The following is a 25,669-nucleotide window of genomic DNA, read 5'->3' on the forward strand; positions in this document are numbered from 1 at the left end:
GGGCTTTCCAGTTTGGCATTTTCTTTAGTTGGTGTCTGACTGTGTCTGTCGTGATGTCTGTGAATCTTTGTTTTATTCTCCCTGTTTCTTCTTCCTTGACTTCCTGGAGCCATGTTGCATGTTTGTTGTTTGATACCGGATTGCTCCATATGTTTTCCCAGAGTCTCTTACGTGGTTCGTCTTCAGGAATTTCTGGGTGGTTGTCTTCCCCTCTTAGTTGGCTGTATAGTCTTTTCTGGTTGGTTCCGAATAGTTTGTTCTGTTGGTATCCCTTATTCCTGTTCATGTACTGTTGGATCTTATGTGCTTTGGCCTTAAGCCTCTGTTTTACATCTTCTATTGTGTTGTTTAGTCCCCTCTCTTGTACTTTGTATTTCTCGTTGAGTTCCTCCCTTGTTTTCTTGCTTCTTAGCCTTTTTTCTGTCATCTCTTTCAGTTTACTCAAGTCAGATCTCATCACCATGATTTGCTTTTCCAGGCGCCTTTTCCAAGGAGGTTGCTGTTTTGGTTTCTGTTTGGTTGGTTGTGCTGGTGGTGTTGGTGTTCGAATCCCCATCAGTTCTGCTACTAATCTTGCTCCTGCATATGCCAAGTTATTTGTTTCTGTGATACTGGTGGTGTGTGTTATGCCCATTATTTCATTGACCTCACTTGTTTTCTCCCTTAATTTCTTGGTGTTGTAGGCTTTCATGGAGGGGATCTTTGTTCTCTCTGTATCTGGCTCCATCCATTGTCTAATCTTTTCTACCCATTCCGTCCTCTCTTACTTCGTCGGTGTTTCTTCGTGTGTCATTGTTTGATACCTCATCCTCCCTGTCGTCTTCTGTGGCATCGTCTCTCAGTTCGTCTTCGTGTAATTCGTTGTCGTGTGACATTTCCCTTTCCAGTTCTTCTCTTTCTGTTGGGGAGAGCCAGTTCTTTTTCTTTATGTTCCTTACTTGGTCTGCCAGCCTCTGCTCTGTTTGGGGGGTGTTATTCCTCTCATTCCAGATGTTGACCAATCTTCTTCTATATCCTCGCTCCTCCGTCAGGTTGCTTCTGATGTAGCATCTCCATATTTCCTTATTTTCTTCTCTTGTCCATTTATTTTATTTTTTTTTTTGCTTCTGTAGCTCCAGTCTCAGGCTGTTGATTACTGTCATTGTGGTGATCAGTTGCTGGATGACAACCTCCAAGTACCTGACCGTCTTCCCCTTCAATTGGGTTGAATACCTGGTTGCCGGACGAAGCTCCTCTGTTGCCAGAGGTTCCATTTACGTCGTTGTCGTTTATTCCTTCATTTCTTTCCATCATTGCTGAGTTTTGCTATTTAACCCATAGCTGGACCCTACCCCATCAGGGATAGGTACTCATTTACAGCTGAGTAGACTGAGGAAATTATGGTAAAGATCCTTTCCCAAGGAATCAACGCCGAGGAGAGCGGTCACCCATCCAACGACTATTTTATTATTATTATTATTATTATTATTATTATTGAGAAGATTAATCCTTATCATATGGAACAAGCCCACAGGGAACCATTGACTTGAAATTCAAGCTTCCAAAGAATATAGTGTTCATTGGGGAAGAGATAAGAGGAGTTACAGGGAATTATAGATAGAAGAGGTCTTACTTATTGAAAAAGAAAAAGTTAAATAGATTGATAAATAGATGAAAATGTATTAAGAAAGCCACAGCATGCTGTGTGCTTAGAGAACTCTATCAATGAAAGTAACAAATTATACTTGATTTTTTTTTTCTTTTATTCTTAGACTTTCTACTAACACTTACGGCTGTAATTTTTGCCTTTCAACAGCATGCAGACTTGGCAGCAGTAGTGATGCAAGAAGGGTTGGCTTTTGTTTGTCTCATTACATCTGCCATGACTGTCGACCGGGCTAAAATTGAGGTCAACATACCCAAAAAGGGAAAAGCTGATGACACGCAAAGGAAAAAGGTAAGTGCTTTTGCATCACATTCAAGGATCATTGTGGAGTAATATCTCAATATCCTTTTTCTCCCTCAAGGTCTTCATACTTACATGGAATATTATTGGACTTATTTCATAAAGTCATTGAACTAAGATAAAGAGTTTGGATAGGTAGTACAAAAGTTTTTTTCATATAAACCTATCTGTCATAAAGACAGTTATGTCTTTGTGTTAGTTTTAAAAATGCTACCTTTTGTTTTTTTGTAAGATTAGTTGCATATGAATACAATATGTAAATTTAATGAACTGTGAGAGGTGACAGAGCAGATGGCAATCAATGGACATGGCAATTTTTATTATGTCAATTTACTTTTCCTGATATAAAGGTAGTTTTTATTCAGGGTGTTACCAAGCAATTATTCAGCTGTTAGGATTCTTACGCATAGCAGACGAAACTTCAAATTTTGGCGGTGGCACCACTATCACTAGTGTAGGTAACCAGTTTTCTCAATTGTATTTTTGCTGGCTTCTAAGTAACTTCAGTAGTTTTGCGGACATTCTTCATCGTCATTGCGAGTTTTTTTTTTTTTTTTTTTCCTGGATTTTGGTGACATACAGTTTTGTTGCTGTTACTGACTTTGTTAAAATTAGCTTAGCTTGTTTTGTCTAATTTGCTGCCTTTTCTGCTTGAATATGTCAGATTCAAGTACATCTGGAGTTGAGTTTTGTGCAGATGGCTGCAAAACTAAGTTAGTTAAAGAAGTAAGAAAGTATTGAAAGATAAGAAGAGATGGGCAGCCCTTAGAGCTGATAGTAAGACTGGTGTAGCTCCTCTGCCTTACCCTGTGTTAGCAGAGACCTCTAGGAAGTCTCTCGCCCATTCTGTCCTCCGACCAAGCAATTATTCTCCTGTAGGAATCTTACGCACAGCAAACCAGACTTCAAATTTTCACAGTGGCTTTGCCATTGTTAGTGTAGGTAACCAGTTACCGACCACTTCCAGTAAACGGGTATGAAGACATCACACTTCTCAATTTTTATGGGCTGTGATGTTGGGGCCAAATGACAAATATGTGTCTGTGTATGTACTGTATATATATATATATAATATATATATATATTATATATATAGGTATATATATATATATATATATCTATGAATATGTATGTATATATATAATATATGTATGTATATATATAAATATATGTATGTATATATATATATATGTTGTATATATATATATATATGTATAGTATATATATATATATCTATATATATATATATATATATATATTATATATATATATATATATATATATATGTATATATATATATAATATATATATATATCAGTATATATATATATATATATATATATATATTTATATAATATATAATAACATGATATGTATGTATGTATGTTAATTATTCATAAGGTAAGCGTGACACGAAACGGAAGGCAAACCACACACAACATTACACACACAGCCTCTCTCTCTCTCTCTCTCTCTCTCTCTCCCTTTCTCTCTCTCTCTCTCTCTCTCTCTCTCTCTCTCTCTCTCTCTCTCTCTCTCTCTCTCTCTCTCTAGCACTGACACCTCTCTCCATTCTAACAGGTAATGAAAAGGAGAGAGTTGCGTCATAACATTAACGTTTATTAACAATTAACAAATAAATCAATCAATCAAGTAATCCAGTCTTACAGACTAACTCAAAAAACCTCGAAACAGTACATTGTCTAGTCACCAAAAAAAGTCTACACCCCTCTGGGAATTCTTTGTCCCCCTGCATTCCAGAACCGTCTGTTTCAAAGATACAGAACACATCCCGGTAAGTACACACACAAGATTGACAATCACAGGTGAAACATTGGATATTATCACAAAAAATGTCAAACAGATAACAAGCCAATCTTCGGCTAAAGTAACTCAACACTCACCCAAGCAGCCGGACACTAAAACACTATGTCACAAAAACTCCCCGGCGAACGCCACAGCATTCTTGCCTGTGACTTGAAGACCCTCTGTCAAAATCCTCCCATAGGCTTGGGTATGACACACTTTTAACAGAAAGAGGCGCACACGCACATACGAACACACAGTTCGATAGCGCCTCACGGTTCTAGCTGCATCCAGTTTCACAAAGGCACTTTGAGAAGAGTTCATAAAACTGTCGTGCATTGACTTGTCTAACTAATCATTTTCATACAATCAACTTACCTGTCAGATATATACATAGCTAAGACTCCGTCGTCCCCGACAGAAATTCAAATTTCGCGCCACTCGCTACAGGTAGGTCAGGTGATCTACCGGCCTGCCCTGGGCGGCAGGACTAGGAACCATCCCCGTTTTCTATCATATTTTCTCTGTCGCCGGTGGTATCAACATTGTTGCTATTACCTCCTGACTTAGATTCTTATTTCATCCTTTGATCATCGTTTATCGGCTTTTTGGTGACGTATCTGGATCGTGTTTTTGGCATTCGCTACTGTGGACTGTTTTTTGGACTTGCTTTTTGGAATTTTCTCAGTATGTCTGATTCAAATGTGAGTGTGAGAATGTGTGTGAATGTAGGCTGCAGGGTGAGGATACCGAAAACTTCGGTTGATCCTCACACTGTATGTCGTAAATGTAGGGGGTTTCAGTGTTCTGCTACTAATACTTGTCATGAATGCGAGGGATTAAATGCAGAAGAATGGAAGACTTTAACTTCTTATTTGAAGAAGTTAGAGAGGGATAGGGTTAGACGTCTGAAAGGTGTGAGTTCAAGGCCTATTGAGCCTTTTATTGATACGTCTTCTAATCCTAATGATTTAGATTCTCCCTATGTGTCTAATTCACAAGGTTTACTTTCGGAATCGGCCTCGGAAATCGCCGATCTGAAAGCTACGATTCGAGACATGAAGTCCAAAATGGCGGACTTACAAGGTAAGGCTAGTGAAAGTGAGCATTACAGTGAAGTGAGTTCTCCCAGTGTTGTGGAGGGGGCGTTTGATCGTCCCTGCGACGCTCCCAGGCCTAGACCTCTTCCAAGCTCCCATGCCCAGAGGAGAAGGAAAGTCGAAAGCCTTAAGGAGGTCGTGGGGAATCCCCAACGGTCAGACGTCCCTTCAGCAAGCTCTGTTTCGTGGCAGGCTGCTCAAGGGCGCTTTAGAAAAAGCGTCCTTCGTGAGTGTTTCTCATCCTCTCCCTCTCCTAAACGAGGGTGGAAGGGGGAAAGGAGTCGGATTTATCGAGGCCTCTGAAACGGCATTTGAAAGAACCCGAATTTGATTCGAGCCCAGAGCGTTTCTCAGATGACGCTCCCTCGTCTATTAAGAAGGTGAAGGTGGCGTCAGCGTCAAACGACGAGGACGCAGAAGAACCCTTTCCTACTTCTCCCCCGATTGATGACGAAAGGCGTCATGCAGTTGACGTGGGAGAAGCTTCTAGGAAGATTATCATGGCAGTACAAGAACAACTGGCCTCTTTGGTGGGAGTGTTAGCGCCTCGTAGGAAGGACGTTGCGCTTCCAATCAAGAAGTCTCGTCCTCTCTCCCCTGCTAAGCGAGAGGCGTCATGCAAACGTGAAGCTTCTAAATATATCGCAGAAGCTTCGGGTTCGAGAGCGAGATCGCGAGCTTACGGAAGACACGTAACGCCAGAGAGACGTGAGATGTCTTTTAGGCATGAAGCGTCTTTGATAGCTGATTGTAGACGCGAGGCTCCAACCAATATTTTGGCGCCAGTTAGGACGCCTTTTGAGAGCGGAGCGTCTTCCAGGCGCGAGGCGTCATCCGGACGTCAGCAACCACGTAAGCGGGAGGCGTCAGCCAGGACGCTTGGCGGATGGGAAGCGTCATCCATTTATGGAGAGAAGCCTGAGCTTTTGGCGCCTTCCAGGGCTATTAAAGCGGGGAAGAGGAAGGAATATCATTCCCTTAGCCCCTCTCCTATTAGGAGCTTGTCTCCTTCAGAAGAAGGACGTACGGAGTTAGCAGCGGAGACTCAGTTAGATCCCGAGTTAGAAGTAGACTCGGAGGAAGAGTATCAAGGAAGAGAAGGACTGTCGAACTATAAAGTTTTGACTGCCTTGCTTCTTGAGGAGTATGGAGATGACTTGACTCCTGCCGCTCCTCCTTCTCCGCGCTCTCTTTTTTCGAGTACTAAGACGAAGAAATCTTCGTCTTTTCTCAGAATGAAGCCCGCCATTTCGATGAAGAGGGCTCTTCAGTCCTTAGACTCTTGGATGAAGTCTAAGAAGGACTTAGTCAGAACGGTCTTCTGCATGCCTCCAGCGAGACTAGCTGGTAAAAGAGGCATTTGGTATCAGACGGGAGAGAATATGGGTATTGCTCTTCCGTCTACGTCAGAAGCAGACTTCTCGACCTTAGTGGACGCTTCACGTAGGCAAGGTCTGAACTCGGCACGTATTACTTGGGGCATTTCTGAACTGGACCATCTCCTCAAGGGACTCTTTCATGTATTGGAAGTTTTCAACTTCTTAGATTGGTCCCTTGGGGTGATGTCCAAGAAAGCCCATGATTCTGAAGGACTCGAACCAGAAGTCCTTTTGTGCATTTTGTCTTGTATAGACAAAGCTGTTCAAGATGGCTCGTTTGAGATCTCTTTGTTTGGAGCAGGTCTTCTAAAAAAGAGGACGGTATATAGTGCTTTTTTAACCAAGGCAGTCTCCCACGCTCAGAGGGCAGCGCTACTGTATTCGCCTTTGTCTGACTTTTTGTTCCCTTCTCAGTTGGTGAAGGACATTTCTCGTTCATTAACTGAGAAGGCGACTCAGGACCTTCTGACGCAGTCAACAAGGAAGAAGAAGCCTGCTTCTACACCTGACAAGAAAGGACCGAGTACATCGGTTCAGCCCTTTCGAGGTGGCCCTACCTCCAGACCTCCCGCAAGAAGGAAGGCTCCTGAGAAGAGAGGTAGGTCTGCCTTTCGTCCCTTTAAAAAGGGAAAGTGATGCTTCTCTCCTCCAAGCACCAGTAGGTGCCAGGCTCCTGGGATTTGTGGAGGCCTGGACACTTATAAACGCAGACGCGTCATCCTTGTCTGTAATAAGGAAGGGATATCGTATCCCTTTCCTGAACACTCCTCCCCTAACGTCAACACCACGGGAACTAACAGCCAAGTACAAGGATCCTGTGCTGAGGGATACTCTTCGATCGATGGTGGAACAAATGTGGGACAAGAGAGCGATAGAACTAGTACTGGATCAAAACTCCCCGGGGTTTTACAATCGCCTTTTTCTGGTTGCGAAGGCCTCGGGAGGCTGGAGACCAGTACTAGACGTCAGCTCTCTGAACAAATTTGTTCAGAAGGAGAAGTTCTCGATGGAGACTTCTGCCTCAGTCCTTGCGTCATTGCGACAAGGAGATTGGATGGTGTGTCTAGATCTCCAGGACGCCTATTTTCACGTCCCGATCCACCCTTCATCGAAGAAGTACCTCCGTTTCATGACGGGGGGAAGGATCTTTCAGTTCAGAGCCTTGTGTTCGGCCTGTCCACAGCTCCTCAGGTCTTCACAAGCCTGATGAAAATGTGGCGAGGTTTCTTCACCTCAAAGGAGTAAATATCTCTCTGTATCTGGACGACTGGCTCATCAGGGCCAGATCAGAGAGACAGTGCTTGGAGGACCTGACGTTAACTTTAGATCTGATCAAAGCGTTGGGATTGCTCGTGAACCTCGAGAAGTCGCAGCTGACCCCCAGATGGATCTGGGGATTCAGATGGATTCTCGGGGTTTTCGAGTATTTCCTTCGCAAGAGAGAATCGCAAAAGGTTTGCAGATAGTCTCTCTCTTCTTAAGGAAGGAACAAACGTCGGCGAGGGAATGGTTGAGCCTTCTAGGGACCCTTTCCTCGCTCGAACAGTTCTTCCCGCTAGGAAGACTTCATTTACGTCCGCTTCAATTCTTCCTCAAGAAGTCTTGGAGTTGGAAAACTGGACAACTTTCGGACGCCTTTCCCATTCCGGTGGAGATAAGACCGCACCTGGAATGGTGGTTGCCCCCTCTGAAAGAGAACAAAGGGATCTCTCTAAGAACCCAGAACCCAGACCTAGTGTTGTACTCCGACGCGTCGGAGAAAGGTTGGGGAGCAACATTAGGCTCGAAGGAGGTGTCAGGCACCTGGGAACCAGCGCAGGTGTCTTGGCACATAAACTGCAGAGAGCTCTTTGCCGTGCATCTGGCTTTGAAGAGTCTAGAACCTCTGGTGTCAAACAAAGTAGTGCAAGTAAACGTGGACAACACCACCGCACTTGCCTACATTCGAAAACAAGGAGGGACTCACTCCTCGTTCCTTTACGAACTGACGAGGAGGACCTTTTTGCTTTGGACGTCTCACAGGAACATCTCCCTTCTGACAAGGTTCGTTCAGGGAGTAAAGAATGTGAGGGCGGACAGACTCAGCAGGAGGAACCAGGTCCTTCATACAGAGTGGACCCTACACGAGGAGGTGTGTCAAGATCTCTGGTCGCTGTGGGGGACACCTCATGTGGATCTCTTCGCCACATTCATCTCCAAAAGGCTGGCAGTCTTTTGCTCGGTCGTGGAAGACCCAAGAGCTCTTATGGTAGACGCCTTACTACTAGATTGGTCTCGCGTAGACGTCTATGCTTTTCCTCCATTCAAAATCCTGGGACTAGTACTAAAAAAGTTTGTGGCGTCAAAGGAGACGAGGATGACATTGATAGCCCCCTTTTGGCCGGCCCAAGATTGGTTCACGGAGGTGGTAGAGTGGATCGTAGACTTTCCCAGATCCCTACCAAGAAGGATGGATCTTCTCAGACAGCCACACTTCAAGAGGTATCATCAAAACCTCCCCGCTCTTGCTCTGACTGCCTTTCGACTATCGAAAGACTCGTCAGAGCGAGAGGGTTTTCTCGCGAAGTTGCAAGCGCGATCGCGAGAGCACACAGAACCTCCACTACGAAAGTATATCAGTCGAAGTGGGAGGTTTTTAGAAGGTGGTGTAGAACTAAGAAGTTGTCCTCCTCCACTACCTCTATAGCGGAAATTGCTGATTTCCTTCTATTCCTGAGAGAGCAATCTCATCTAGCTGTATCCACAATAAAGGGATACAGAAGTATGCTCTCGGCAGTCTTCAGGAATAGAGGATTAGATCTGGCAGATAATAATTATCTCCACGATCTCATAAGGTCCTTTGAGACTTCAAAGTCGAAGGAACCGGTCCCTCCGAACTGGAACCTAGACGTGGTTCTCAAGTTTCTTTCATCTGAAAGATTCGAACCTCCTCATCTGGCTTCGTTTCGAGACATCAGCAGAAAATGCCTATTCCTATTATCTTTAGCTACGGCAAAGAGAGTTAGTGAATTACATGCTCTGCAGGATAAAGTAGGTTTCAAGGGAGACTCAGCTATTTGCTCGTTTAAGACCCTTTTTGTTTTTAGCTAAGAATGAGAATCCCTCGAATCCCTGGCCTAAGTCATTCGAAGTCAAAGGCATATCGAGTCTCGTAGGAAGAGAAGCAGAAAGATCTCTATGCCCTGTAAGAGCTCTAAAAGTTCTACATTCAGAGAAAGCATCAGATGGGAGGCTCTAGACAAGGTCTTTGGTGCGCGGTAAAAGACCCCACAAGACTGATGTCCAAGAATGCTCTGGCATTCTTTGTGAGGAACGTCATTACAGACGCGCATAAGGTCTGTTCTGACGAACAGTTGCGACTGTTGAAAGTTAAAGCTCATGAAGTGAGAGCAGTAGCGACGTCTCTCTCGTTTCATAAGAATATGTCGCTTAAAAACATCAGATACGACATTTTTGGAGATGGCAACTCAGTATTTGCATCTCATTACTTGAAAGACGTTCGTGTGACATATGAGAAGTGTTTTTCTCTGGGTCCTTTCGTATCGGCGGATACGATTCTGGGTACGGGAGCCGACACCAATCCTTAAAAGTATATACTTTTCTTTCTTTTTGGATATGGTCCTGGTACGTCCTCTTCGAACGAATGGAGGACTTGGTTTAGCACGGGCGGCCGTCTATGTTGTTCAGGAAGAGAATCTTGTCATATCTAAATAGATGAGTATAATTTTTTTTTAGAAAATTATGTATGTGTGCGTAGTGGTTTTTGAGTTACGGTTGTTGTGAAGAGTTCGGGGATAACTCGGAAACAATCCTTAGTTCTAACATATGGTTAGGATCAGGTGGTCGGGATTGGTTTGTGTGCTCCTTCATAAGGTGTATTGTCATATAAGTGGATCAGCACCCATTGACAAAGTCCTTTCAGGCTCTGCCGAGTAAGCGGATAAGACCCCATCGGCAGACCCACAAGAACTCTTGGCCATAGATCATATATCTCGCTAAAGTTTCTTGAGGTGATGCAGACTACTGGGCAAACACCGCAAGGTCTACCACCTATCAGGTAGGAACCAAGGTTTTATTTATACCTACAACATATGTTGTTTACCTGTCTATTCCATATAGTAGCTGTCTCTTACCCTCCACCGAAGGGTGCCAATCAGCTATGTATATATCTGACAGGTAAGTTGATTGTATGAAAATGATATTGTTATGTTACAATAAAGTTTCATACATACTTACCTGGCAGATATATACAATTAAAGGCCCACCCAGCCTCCCCGCAGGAGACAGGTGGAAGAGAGAAAATATGATAGAAAACGGGGATGGTTCCTAGTCCTGCCGCCCAGGGCAGGCCGGTAGATCACCTGACCTACCTGTAGCGAGTGGCGCGAAATTTGAATTTCTGTCGGGGACGACGGAGTCTTAGCTATGTATATATCTGCCAGGTAAGTATGTATGAAACTTTATTGTAACATAACAATATCATTTTTATCTCACGCCATCCCTAGAAACTCATTGTTCAGCTACTCTCGGGTCGTTACCTCTACACTGTTCTCCACATTCCATAGGTCAAAGGGAACACATGGACAATATATTATTAATCAAAAACCCTAGGCCTTACAGATGCTCGGCCACCCCATATGCTATCCCCTGCCTAGCAAAATTGCTTATAACACAAAACACTGGCCGGCTTAAAATAAAATATAAGTAAAACTGCACGTCTCTGGCATTATAAAATAAAGTCTTATCACGCTTTATCTCCCAATAACACAAGACGCATTTACTCTCATATTTTCTGCATTTCTTGAATATCCCTCTTTGCTTGTCTGCAAGTAGCTGAACAGACAGCAACAGGCTATAGCAGGCTGTAGGAAGACGGAATGCCTCCCTCATTGTAGAAGACTTCTCACGGCTTCTGCAGATCCCCAAAAAACACGCTGTAGAATTCTCGCGATCACCCACGTGGAAATTCTTGTAATCACCCTGGGGTAAAATAACAGCAACCTCTCTGCACACGGCTGGTGGACGTTTTGCTGGCGTCGGGAAACGACTTTTTGGTGTTAGTATGTCAGTCAAGTCTTTGGTCAATCTAAGAAAATTAACCCAGACATACTACTTCTATCAAACAATGATCTCAAAAGGTCAGAAATACTAACTGAACATCTCCCAATTAACTCCCTTTAATATGACTACTAAATCATAAGTCATCATCATAACTCTCTAAGAAAAAAAAACATCAAGTTCTCCAACTCAGTTCTCCAAACTCACACATCAGCACACACACAACTCAGAAATCACAGCAACTCCATGGAATCCTGTACTCACATTTCAAACTCGAATGTGCTCATAAGTAAAAAAAAGAAAAAAAAATCGTAATGAGCCCAAGGAAAAAAAAAAGAATCACGTAACACACCCAGACCCAAAAAATGTTCTCTCAAGCTCTGATATTTAAACAACCCACAAAATCAGAAAAAAAATCTCCAATGTTTAACAGCAAAAACCCCTTTACTGCTCAATAATTAATTACAAAAAGACTTAATGTCAAACTCCCATTTACATATAAGTAACAACCCTCGAAAAATTACATCTCCCGGTAAAGTCAAATCTCCCGTCCAAAAAAGAAATGCTACTTAAGCTCAATCCCCCAAATTATATCTCTCATAGGAAAAGGAAGAAAAATGATAAAAAAAAGGATAATCACAAATAAGTTTCCCCAATCACAAAATACATAATATATGTATAACATGCATAACTCCCCACGTTTTTCTCAAGAAATGCTCCATGTAAAGTTATGGAATTTGCCAGAAAGCAAACTCTCACCCATGCGTTTTCGTGAAATGCTATTGTCAACATTTCCAGATATTGCTAAAATTCGGATCTATCATCATCAGAGGAAAAAAGTCAGCACACGGCCCATCACATCGCTTGTCAGGATATGACTAATGTGTTCAAAAATTTGTCTCGAAGACTTATTCTCTCAACATGACTTTACCCAAATTATATTTCTCCAAAAATAATACACTTGTGAACATAAAAAATGCACACATCTCCAAATGACTCATAATGCAGTAATGACACTCCTCTCTAAATAGTCACAAAACCAAAAAAGAGAACCACAGAAATCTTCTCTTGACTCAAAAAAAACTCCCATAACCACAAAAAAAGGGTCACCCGCCAAAGATTAATTCCAACTCCATATATTTCACCATATTAATAATACCACCACTCCGGTTATAAAAATATTTCCTCCATTTGGTTAATAACCAACCCCCTTATACTTCTCTCTTATTTCTCCAATAGCCACATGTCAGTAAAAAAAGGACACCACTCCAGGAATAGAGAATAATCACCTCTATTTCGGCAAATACAAAATATTTACCTCTATTTCCCCAATAACTCCATGTGGAGCAAAACAAGGCTCCAAAAAATATATCTCCAAAAAATGTGCACTCAAGGCAACTAACTCACACACAAATATTGCCCCATAATCTCCAAATATGTGTCTCCATTTGCAACAAAGATGGCTGCAAAATAATTGAACTAAACATTGCTCTCATCACCATTATTGGCAAATATCAAAAATGGCCAAAAATATATCTCCAATATATTATATCTCAAAATATAGCTCCAAAATAATATATACCTCCAATTATAACTCCAAATATATCTCAATTATAACTCCAATTCTCCAAAGAATAACTCCGTGTTATAGTAAAAAACTATAAAAACTCTCTCCGTTTAGCATAACTGCTAAAAAAAAAGGGCAAAACTCGGCAAATAAAAACTGTCTAGAAAATTCTAGAAAAAATCACCAATATGCCACAACTATTATAACAGAACTCCCAACTCACTGTGTCTTAGCCAAGACTTCTCCATATGCACTACGACATAGGCCACTAGAAAACTTAACCAAGTTTCCTATCTTTCACAAAGTTGTCACAAATACAACAAAGGTATTGTGCAAGAAAACTCACAATTTCTGGAACACAAATATCCAGAGAAAAAAATGTAGTGCCATTACGTATGCATTCAAAACGTGCAAAAAATTCTCCCATATATTTCTCTATAGCATCAAATAGCTGAAACACAAACACGTTCTGGAACAATGACTAAGTCACGAACTGAGATAATATTCACACTAACTGGAGAGAAAAAACAAATTCAAATTCACCCATGGTAAAGAAAACTTGTGTCAGCGATGGCTAATTTCCAAAAAAGGAGAAAAGAAAAATCAACGGCCTTGTTCACTATCTCCCGTAACTCACTAGATGTCAAGCAATTATCTGCTGAACTCATAAAAAAAAGAGGAAAACAAAAAAAATAATGTGTTGTTAGTTCCTCCCAAATTCGAAAAAGGATTTTACCACCCTTGACAGCATTAAAACGCCCACGTATTAGTATATAAAAAATCAGTATCAGAAATATCATTACCACAAAATCACCAAAAAAATTGCTGTCATCAAAATCATCAGTATCAGTACAAAAAATATCACCAATGTTAATGCTTGTCCATTCTCCAAAAATTCAGCAAAAAATTCAGCAAAAATTCAGCAAGGTTCCACACAATTCACCAAGATTCAATCAGATTCATCAAGATTCAGCAAAACTCATCCCCGTGAATCACTGAAATATTCTCCAAAGTTACAAAAACTCAACAATTAATTAACACAAGACTTCTCCCATTAATTCATTGTAATAATTCTCCATGAATAATTATCTGTAATAATTATAGAATAATCTCCCATGAAATATCTCAAAACTCTCTCGCAAAACAAGTCTCCCGTAATGATAATTATACTTAAGCAACCCTCCCGTGACACATCTCAAGTATAATGATTATCAATAATAATATTAATAATAACTCTTCATAGCAACAATTCTCTTGCAAAAATCTCAAGTAAGGGTGAAATTCAAATAGCATACAACAGTATTGCTGAATCTTATGGTATACCACCATTTCCACACCCACACAATCAACACCATTTACGGCATCGGGCAACACCATTCGGCACAATTTTTCAAAGTAATTTCTCCAACACAATAAAAAAAATAATAATAATAATCTGTGTCTCCCCAATATATTTGTGTCTTCGAAGGCACAAGTAAAACATACACCCATACAATGCATTTCAATTCTCTTTTATTTCCTTTTCTCTTCCTCCAAGAAAGAAAAAAAAATCTCTTTCCTAAAAAAAAAGACTCTACGGGCGTTTCACTTCATCAACTTATCAATCAGCTGATGTCTTAGCATCCAATGTCAAGGGCAAATCCATACCCCAACACAAAGAAAAAAAAGGAAAAGGGGGAGTTCACCCACACTGAGAAAAAAAAAAGTCTCTCCCCCCCGATGAGCATTGACACTCGCCCGTCAAGCGACAGAACAGCCCGAGGCAGACCAGTAGTACCCCCATCTCCCCTTGAACAGTGTCTGAGGACCCCTTCCCAAGATATACACTAGTACCCATCTCGCAATGCCCTCTTAGGGAGGCCAGTAGTACCCTCGCAATACCCTCCCTCGAGGCAGGCCATACTCCCCTTGCAATGTGCTGAGCCCATAAAATTGTGGTCGCTCTGTCTCTAAGCCAGATATGCTTATCTAAGCACAGTTCACATGCAAAAACCACATCTCTATACACTCTTATGTGTTTAAAACAAAGACAAATACGTCTATTATAAACACGTGCAAATAAAGAAAACACATCACTATGGGGCAAAGACAAGAAAAATTGTTGACCTCTTGAGCCAATCCCATAACCCTGAAATATTTAAACAAAAACCCTCTCCCTTTGATAAACAATAGTTTTAACACTCACCACTCCATAATGGGAACAACAAGAACTCGAAATTCTCGCAAAACGCGGCACTAAACACAACACCCGCACTGCCATCTCGGAATACACTCGTCATCACACACAGAAGTCATACTGAGAGCGCCCACTGCTTCTAGGCTGACTGCCTGGGAAAAATGCTGAGTCCAACAAAATCCTTCCCTCCCTTTAGCACAGTTAACAGATAGATATTTTCTCATTTTTTCTCACTAAGTAACTGAAAACTAACAGCTTAACGATTTTCCACAATCCCACAAAAGCTTTGTTGTTCGAAAACTATCGCTAAGCCATAACCCCTTTTATTTTCTAACTGGCCACCCATCTCTACATTGGCGTTCCTAGGCATAAAGAAAAGAAAGAAAACTTTTATACCCCTTAACCGCCTGCCACCACTGTTAATGGGGGGATTCCCCCCCATTATTCTTAAGGTAAGCGTGACACGAAACGGAAGGCAAACCACACACAACATTACACACACAGCCTCTCTCTCTCTCTCCCGGCAATCCCTCTCTTTCTCTCTCTCTCTCCCGGCAATCCCATATCCTTTCTCTATATCTCTCCCGGCAATCTCTCTCTTCTCTCTCTCTACTTTCTCTCTCTCTCTCCTCTCTCTCCTCCTTCTTATCTCTCTCTATCTCCTCTCTCGTAGAGTAGCCATCTTGCTTGGTGAGACGTACCCGCGTGAAGCACAATAATCAACAGATATCACAAGTTTAACATACGACTAGAATTTGAGAAATATCTAGAAGTGTTCGTGAACTATCGGTGATAAGATTAGTGTGAAAATAGTAGGATAAAGCGTCTTCTAAGTTAGTTTATCAAGTGTAATACTATAAATCAGAACAAGATGGCAGTAAGTTCCAACTGCGGGAAAAGGTGGCGTAATTTGGCGTGTTTAGCAGATTCGCAATACGATGAGGTAGCAGGAAGGGAACTGGCATTTCTCATCTATGAAATCAGCAACAGTCCTAACCAAAAAGATACAAAAGCATTCATAGATATATTAGAAGGATATAATCCTTCAAACTGGAACAAATCTAATGAAAACATCTTGAAAATAATTGAAGAAGTTCCAAATAAAATCCAAGTGGTCAAGAGACTCATAAAGAAAATATACATAAACCAACATATTCCGACAAAGAAAATGAATAAGGTGAATCTTGTGAATATACTAATTGATGCATTAGGAAAAAGAATGCCAAAAGCATGCAAACTGTGTAAGGTTTGGTATAGCATAGTCAATCCACAAAACCTAATCAGAAAATGTGCTGCATGCAACATTCCGACCCATCCACAGTGTGCTGAGGTAATACAAGATTTGAGAAAAGATACAAGAATTTTTTGTTCAACATGTCTATCATGGATAGACAATGTTATTAAATCAAGATGAATGTACAAATAGTTGAGGATGAAGAAGAAGAGGAAGAGGAAGAAGAAGAAGAAAAAGAAGAAGAGGAAAACGGAAGAGAAGTAAACAAAAATGAAATGACAGAAAAAAATAAGGAAAACAAAGAACAAGATAAAAGTATGGATGCAGAGATACTCATTGATACTACATATGAGGCAATAAAGCAGCATACCTACGAAGAAATAAATTACGATATGACAACAGAAAAGCAAATCCCGAAGAGGCTCTACCAGATCTATACAATGACGGGAAAGAGGAAAAAATAGACAAGAAAAGACAAAATCTGCAACCTTTTGAAAAGAGGGAATTGCAGATTTGGAGAAAGATGTTACTACAAACATCCTAAGATATGTCAAAACTATGAAATATATGGTAAATGTGCATACTTAGATGGATATGGGGATGATTGCAGAGATCTGCATCCAAAAATATGTAAAAACCCCTAAAAGAAGGAAAAGGATGTAAGTTCGACAAAAAATGCAAATATATGCACCCTGTAGCCATGAATCATAATCAAATAAATAACCAACCAAGTAATAAAATCCAAAATAAGAAAGAAACAAATAAAGAGAGAAATCAAGAATATCAGGTAAAAGAGAAAAGCAAACCACCAATGAGATATGCAGAGGTGTCAGCAAAAAATTTCAAAGCATCAGCTCCGAAATTCTACTCAAGAGATAATAACTGTATTTATTATGCAAGAGGATATTGCAGAAACGGAGAAAATTGCAGATTCAGACACAAAATGAATAATTATGATGAAGGAAGATCAAATATTATGGAAAAGTTGGATTTTTTAATGTCAGAATTTCTGGAAAAAATGAAAAAAAAGAACAACATACCAGAACAGGAAAGAGACATGGGAAAAAATCCTTATTACTATCAGTATTAAATGAAGGAGAAAACACGCAAACCATCATAGTGATGAATGCGCAGGGTTTAGTTACGAGTAACTCAAAAAGAAAAATAGAGTACTTAGAAGAACTAACCCAAAATGAAAAGAAAATAGATATAATGAATATAAGTGAAACCTGGTATTCCCAAGAGACTGGGAATGATGATCAAATAAAAGGGTTCCAAACTTATAGATCAGATAGAAAAAATAGGAATCAAGGGGGAACCGCAATATATGGGAAAGACAAAAAACAAGGAAAAAATATATGAGAAATATAGTAACTCAGAATGTGAACTAATAGCGGTAGAATTTGAATCTGAAAAATTGATGAACATAGTAATATATAGACCTCCTAATACTAAAGAGTTTGACTTAATAATTGAAAAATTGGATGATATATGTAGAAATCACAAGGACTGGACTATTCTCCTATCTGGTGACTTCAACTTTCCTTTCGTAGAATGGAAAGAACGAATAGGAGATTGTGGTTGTACTTATACATATAAAAAAGAGAGTAATAGTAGTGCAGAAGATAAGAGGCAATTTGAAAAAGCTATTAGATATGCTACTAGAATACAACATTCAACAAATAAATCACCTGCCAACAAGAAAGGAAAATACTTTAGACCTAGTATTTGTGAACGAGATGAATTATGTTAAAGAAATAATAGTTTATAATGCGAGTATTTCAGACCATAATGTCATAGAATTAACAGTTCATTCCAAAGCAAGTGAAAATAGAGAGATAAGCAAGAAATGAAAAAGTGGAAGGATATGGAAAATACAACTTCTACAGTAAAAATATAAAATGGTCAGAAATTAATGAAGAATTAAACAAAGATTGGGATAACATTTTCGTAAGTGATGACATAAGGGTAAATACGGAGATATTATATAAAATATTGGAGATAATAGTGGAAAAATATATACCGAAGAAGAAAAGTAAACATCATTCATGCATACCAAGAGACAGAAGAATCTTGTTCCAGAAAATCAGAAAGTGGAAAAAAGGTCTTGCAAAAGAAAAAAATGCATGGAAAGTTATAGAACTAAAAAGTAAGATAGAAAATGCAGAACAAAAGATTATACAATCAAAAGAAAATGAAAAACGGGACTTGGAAGAAAAAACCCTATTAAATATCAAGGCAAAACCCCAAACTATTATACTCATATGCGAAGAAGATGAATAAAAGAAGAATAGAAATAGGCCCTCTGAGAATTGAAGGGAGATTAACGAATGAAAAAAAGGAAATTTGCAACATACTGGCAGAACGATATAAGAGAGAATTCACCCCTAGAATAGATAATGAAGATAATGATATAGAAGTAAGGGATGAAAATAGTGAATATTTAGCTGACATAGATATTAATGAAGCTGATATTGTGCAGGCTATTAATGAAATTAAAAATGGAGCTGCTGCAGGGCCTGATGGAATTCCTGCTATTTTGTTAAAGAAAGTAGTTCATTCTATCGCAAAGCCACTTGCAATATTATTAAGACAAAGTGTAGATACAGGCAAGATATATGATGAGCACAAATTAGCGTATATTACCCCTACTTTCAAAAGTGGATCAAGACTAGAGGCAAGTAATTTATAGGCCTGTGAGTCTAACATCACATATAATGAAAGTGTATGAAAGGGTAATGAAGAAAAATATTATGAAACATTTAATAAAAAATAATTTGTTTAATAAAAGACACATGGTTTCGTACCCGGAAAAAGTACACAAACCCAACTGTTAGTCCACCGTGAAAACATATTCAAAAATATGAAAAGCGGAAATGAAACAGATGTGGTTTATTTAGACTTTGCAAAAGCTTTTGATAAAGTAGACCATAATATATTAGCGAAGAAAATTAGAAAACACAATATCGTGGATAAAGTAGGAAGATGGTTAAAAGAATTTTTACACAACAGAAAACAGATAGTTATTGCAAACGACGAGAAATCGGATGAAGCCAAGGTAATATCCGGTGTGCCGCAAGGTACGGTGTTAGCTGCAATACTGTTTGTTATTATGATGAAGACATAGACAATAATGTTAAGGATTCGGTAGTGAGTAGTTTCGCAGATGACACAAGAATAAGTAGAGAAATTACTTGTGATGAAGATAGGAACGCTCTACAAAGAGACCTTAACAAAGTATATGATTGGGCAGAGGTAAATAGGATGGTATTTAACTCTGATAAATTTGAATCAATAAATTATGGAGACAGAGAAAGAAAGCTATATGCATATAAGGGACCTAATAATGAGACCATCACAAATAAGGAAGCAGTTAAAGACCTTGGTGTGATGATGAATAGGAACATGTTATGCAATGATCAAATAGCAACTCTGTTGGCAAAATGTAAAGCAAAAATGGGAATGTTGTTACGGCACTTCAAAACAAGAAAAGCTGAACACATGATTATGCTTTATAAAACATATGTTCGTAGTCCACTTGAATATTGCAATATGATATGGTACCCACACTATCAAAAGGATATTGCACAAATAGAGAGTGTACAAAGGTCCTTTACAGCTAGAATAGAAGAAGTTAAGGACCTAGACTACTGGGAAAGACTACAATTCTTAAAATTATATAGTCTGGAAAGGAGAAGAGAACGCTACATGATAATTCAAGCATGGAAACAGATAGAAGGAATAGCAGAAAATATCATGGAACTAAAAATATCAGAAAGAGCAAGCAGAGGTAGATTAATAGTGCCCAAAAATATACCAGGAAAAATAAGGAAAGCACACAGGACATTAATCCACTACGCACCAGCATCGATAATGCAGCGTCTATTCAATGCGTTGCCAGCTCATCTGAGGAATATATCAGGAGTGAGCGTAGATGTGTTTAAGAATAAGCTCGACAAATATCTAAACTGCATCCCAGACCATCCAAGATTGGAAGATGCAAAATATACCGGAAGATGTACTAGCAACTCTCTGGTAGACATTAGAGGTGCCTCACACTGAGGGACCTGGGGCAACCCGAACAAGATGTAAGGTCTGTAAGGTCTGTAAGGTCTCTCTAGCACCGACACCTCTCTCCATTCTAACAGGTAATGAAAAGGAGAGAGTTGCGTCATAACATTAACGTTTATTAACAATTAACAAATAAATCAATCAATCAATTAATCCAGTCTTACAGACTAACTCAAAAAACCCCGAAACAGTACATTGTCTAGTCACCAAAAAAAGTCTACACCCCTCTGGGAATTCTTTGTCCTTCTGCATTCCAGAACCGTCTGTTTCAAAGATACAGAACACATCCCGGTAAGTACACACACAAGATTGACAATCACAGGTGAAACATTGTATATTATCACAAAAAATGTCAAACAGATAACAAGCCAGTCTTCGGCTAAAGTAACTCAACACTCACCCAAGCAGCCGGACACTAAAAAACTATGTCACAAAAACTCCCCGGCGAACGCCACAGCATTCTTGCCTGTGACTTGAAGACCCTCTGTCAAAATCCTCCCATAGGCTTGGGTATGACACTCTTTTAACAGAAAGAGGCGCACACGCACATACAAACACACAGTTCGATAGCGCCTCACGGTTCTAGCTGCATCCAGTTTCACAAAGGCACTTTGAGAAGAGTTCATAAAACTGTCGTGCATTGACTTGTCCAACTAATCATTTTTATCTCACGCCATCCCTAGAAACTCATTGTTCAGCTACTCTCGGGCGTTTACCTCTACAATGTCCACATTCCATAGGTCAAAGTGGAACACATGGACAATATATTATTAATCAAAAACCCTAGGCCGGTTACATATAATATATATATATATATATATATATATATATATATATATATATATATATATATATATATATATATATATATATATATATGTATGTATAGTTTATATACATACATATATGTATATACATACATACAAAAGTCCCAATGTAGGAAAAATCCAGGTTACGAAGGGAAAGACAAATATTTTTTTGCTTCTGTGTACAAAAGAAGAATTAGGGTGGTTTTCGATCACCAGTAGCCTACAAATATACTTGTACTATATTCTTGCAGCAGGCATCTGTTATCAGTTGCACCATCTGAGTGATAGATGCACACTGGTAAATTAGTCCTTCCAGTGTGTGACTGAGACAAATAGTACCTTATTGTAACCAAGTTGCTTCTAGTAGCCTGAAACTTAAGACAGTCTTTCGTGCCACTCAAAAGTTTCTAGTTGGGACTTTAAGACGTCTAATGGTTTTGTTTGGCAACAACACCACTGGGTTGGTATTATCACTAAACAAGAGGGTTGCTCTCCCTCGTGTTGTGCACTCGATAGCTCTATAAGAGAAATGCATGCCAAGACGAAATGTACTACCGGGCAATTCGGCCTACAGAGTCGAGTGAGTGCCTGCTCACTATGATCTTGTTTGCCCTAGTTTGTTTATCCTCTGTCGAGGGTCATCATCACCTAACTCGAATCTCCCTGTCCAACCATCACAGACTTATGTCTCTGGTTGGCTTTAGATTCTCGTTTATGGTTCCTGTTTTGGGCTCGTCAATTACCATTGCCAGAGTCATCAGGGTTATGTCTCATTAGATTCAGCATTGTCTTTCTGTTTACCCCATGGTACAACAGAAGTCTCGAAGTCTTCAGCTTTGTCACAATTAATGTATCGACCACTGCAATAATTCAGAATGATTGTTCAGACAAATATATCAGTTTTTTGTCTTCTCTTTTCTCGTAATTCATAAGTGTTCAACTATTTGTTGTTAACCACGATTTGGAGTGAACGTTAGAAGGCTTCGCCTTCCCTGATAAACAGCAGAGTTACTCCCTGAACCAACCTTCGCAGTGACAAGAAGCGGTTCGTCAAGCAGTACATTCCTGTTTGTTTACATGGCTAAAGATTTCCAGCCTTCATTGCAACAGGAATCAGAGGACCATCGATACCCTAGGAAGTTACAGTAAGAACTCGTCTTTTCCTCTGTCTAAATGTGTGGTCTTTCATTGTGTTGTGGAGTGTCTGTTGGCCTTGTTGGGGACAAAGCTAAGGATATAAGAACAGCCTCTTCCTCCTTAGTTTTCAGTCATTTGTTGATCTTTAAGCCCATTCTGCAACTGATCTACCTGAGGCATAAACGATCTTTGCTTACCATATTTTTTTCTATGTAAGCTCGTAAAAAGAAAAAGTTGAAATTTTTCAATACCTTGAGACCATTATTAGTGAATGGCATGACACTGAGAAGGAAGCATAGGATGTTCTCTTATTATCTCTTCACCTTTTCAGTAAGGTGCTGAGTTTGGAGAGCAGTGGGTACAGTTACCTATAGCACCTACCACTCTCAGTGGATGGGTCATGATGTTATTTCAGTGTAGGTGTCAGTGTTTTCTGGTTGTTTTATTTTGGTGCTGCACCCAGGGCAAGGGTGGGCACCTATCATACTTTGTTAGCCTTAGGAGCATTCCCTAGCTGCAAAATTTGCCTTAAGTAAGAGGCAACCCTTGGCTTTACTGTCATGCCACTATGAGTAAAGATCAGTGCCAGCCAGAGGCATTGTTGTTCCATGCTAGCATCTTTTCTATTTCAAATTCATTTCATGATTTAATACTTTGGAGTAAAATATGTCCATGATCCCATCTCCATTCAGTGTGGAATCAGCTATATAATTACTGGGTAAGTCACATACACAAAAATGATAGTTCTAAAATAAAATTAGATTTTTTATATACTTACCCAGTAATTATAAGATCAGAGCCCACCTGCCTCCCCTCTGATGGGACGTTATACATAAGACAGAATGACGTTTGAATGTTAGTCCATACTTCTTTTTTAGTTTGATAATCAATCCTGCAATTCTATCAATAATGCTATAAAATTCTTCTATGTAACCTGCAAGATTTTTATTAATAAGAAAACCCATTCCATTTTCTTTGTTCCTTTTATGTCCTCTGAGGCAAAATATATGACCCTCTTTTAACTCTATATATCAGGGGTCCCCAACCTTTTTGCGTAAAAGGGCCACATTATCATTCGAAATACAGATGAGGGCCGCATATTAGAATTATCCTTACTATCGGAGAAAGTTCACATTTGTTTGTATATGATTCATCTTTTGAGTTTAGTTTAAGTTAAGAGTCTTACACTCTTATGCCAGCTATTGCTACGTAGGTATTATTCCTATAAATTAAAAAATATTAATAGTAGCTCGTGTTTTATTCTAGAATTTGTGCAAGAAAATAATGAGTTATTGAAAATTCAATATCTCTTATCTTTAATGGGAAACTTGATGCTGCATCTTATTTGCAAGCTTAGCAATATCTATTTCTATATTTGTAACAGAAAGTCTCAAAATTTGGTGAGATGCTCATCAGTAAGCTTTGGTCCAAGTTTTGATTTTACTAGTATCATTTTTGAAAATGTTTGCTCACAGATATATGTACTACCGAAAACTGAAAACATGCCAACAGCAAACTTTTTAAAGTCAGAATATTCTTCTGGTAGACTGGAATAAAATTCCAAAAGGCTATTGTCTTGAAACGCGGTTTTCAGAGCATCATTGGCTTGCAAATCAATTATTTGCATTTGATAAATTCCTGGAATCTCTTCTGGTGATACACTGAAAGAGTTTTGAAACATTTGAATTTCCTGCTTATGATCATGGAAGTCCTTAATTCTATTTGCAAATTCTTCTTTTAAAAGTTCCATTGCCTTTATACATTTTTCTTTTGAGGCAGTTGAAGTATTCCTTTTCTCATTCTGCAGCACTTTACAACAGGGAAAATGTATAAAGTTTTCATCACTGAACTGTTTCATAAAAATATCTAGAGAGAGAGAGAGAGGAAAACCCTTATATTGCTCTGAGGGCCACACTGAGTATCATTAAGGGCCGCATGCGACCCCTAGGGCCGCAGGTTGGGGACCCCTGCTATATATGATTCCCCAGTTCTTCTAACTGTTATGTCCCAATTTATTTCTTTGAGCTCTTCTAGTGAATAGCCAGATTTTCTTCCCTAGACAGAGTCCTGACATTGTAGGTTGCATTGGTCAGTTTCCAAAGGTGGCCTGTTCTAGTCTAGAGATATTTAGCACTCCCTGCAGTGGGACGTATCTGCCCGCTACCTTGGGCAGTGGTTCCACTGCTGCTGGCGACTGGGGCCTGAGACGGGGTTTTGTATTCATGTTTGGGATTTGACAAGTTTTGCGTCACCACGCTGGTGGGAGACTGGTCTGATCGCTCACAACAAACCAACCTAGTATGGGTGGCCCTGACTAGTACAGCTTTGCTGGTCAGAGATACACAAACCCTTTCACCACGTTTAGGTATCCCCATTCAGAAAGGTATATATAATATATATATAAAATATGTACAGTGGACCCCCTTATTTGCATTCTCCGGATTCGCGGACTCACATTCGCAGATTTCTCTCGGGAACATTTCCCTGCATTCGCAGAAAATTCTCTTATTCACAGTATTTTTCTATGAGAAGTATCCAGAAATTCCTGGTTTTTTAAAAGTAATTTCATCATAAAATGCACTTTTTGTGATAAAACTATTAAAAAACCAAGTATAAAAATGTTTATTGGGTTTTTCTTGAGTTGTAACTAACAAAATAGGTGGTTTTCAGCATTTTTATAGGGGTTCCAACTATTCGCGGATTCTAACTATTCACGGGGGGGTTTGGTACGCATCCCCCACGAATACAAGGGGACACTGTATATATATATAAATATATATATATTATATATATATACTATATATATGTGTGTGTGTGTGTATAACTGAATCACATCAACAATAGGTGCATATATCACACCACACCACTCCTCTATGAAGACAGTTCCAAAGAAAATAATTAATCCACATCAACAACAATTTGTCTTTTACCTAAGGTCATCCCTGATTGCACCATTCTATCAAAACACATTTTGCCTCAAAACAACATAAAAATTTTCAACTTCACATAGTAGCAAATATCTTAATAAAACTCTTTTAGATCCATCCATGGAAGGGGGAGAAGTCAAGACTCCTGTATCAGACATGAGAAAGAATGAACTTAAATAACATTTACAACTAAAAATACAAATTTTAAAAGAACATGACAACTAAAAAAATAAATAGAAGTAAAAAGATATCAGACCAATTTGTTTTAAAAATACAAACTAGTCTCTTTTTCAAACCTATTACATTTTTCTTACCAGAGAAGTAAACTTTTTCCCTTATCGGAAAAAAAAATTACCATAGTTACTTACGAATCATGTTTAGAGTAATGGTATGTATGCTAGGATACAAATATTGCTAAAAAGTTGACTAGGTACTTTTATTTTTAGTCAAGTACTTTTAT

The 25,669-nt window shown here is 39.3% G+C and overlaps 1 protein-coding gene across 1 annotated transcript in view; it reads left to right on the forward strand.

Annotated features, from left to right (window-relative positions):
- The window catches only part of LOC135225231 (protein pelota-like), a 131,948-nt gene that overhangs the window by 87,348 nt on the left and 18,931 nt on the right, over positions 1-25,669 (forward strand). Inside the window, exon 4 of the mRNA XM_064264557.1 lies at positions 1,796-1,936. Coding sequence (XP_064120627.1) covers positions 1,796-1,936 — 141 coding nt within the window. The remainder of the gene's footprint in view (positions 1-1,795; positions 1,937-25,669) is intronic.

The sequence above is a fragment of the Macrobrachium nipponense genome, chromosome 13 (genome assembly GCF_015104395.2).
Source record: "Macrobrachium nipponense isolate FS-2020 chromosome 13, ASM1510439v2, whole genome shotgun sequence".
Lineage (NCBI taxonomy): Eukaryota > Metazoa > Arthropoda > Malacostraca > Decapoda > Palaemonidae > Macrobrachium > Macrobrachium nipponense.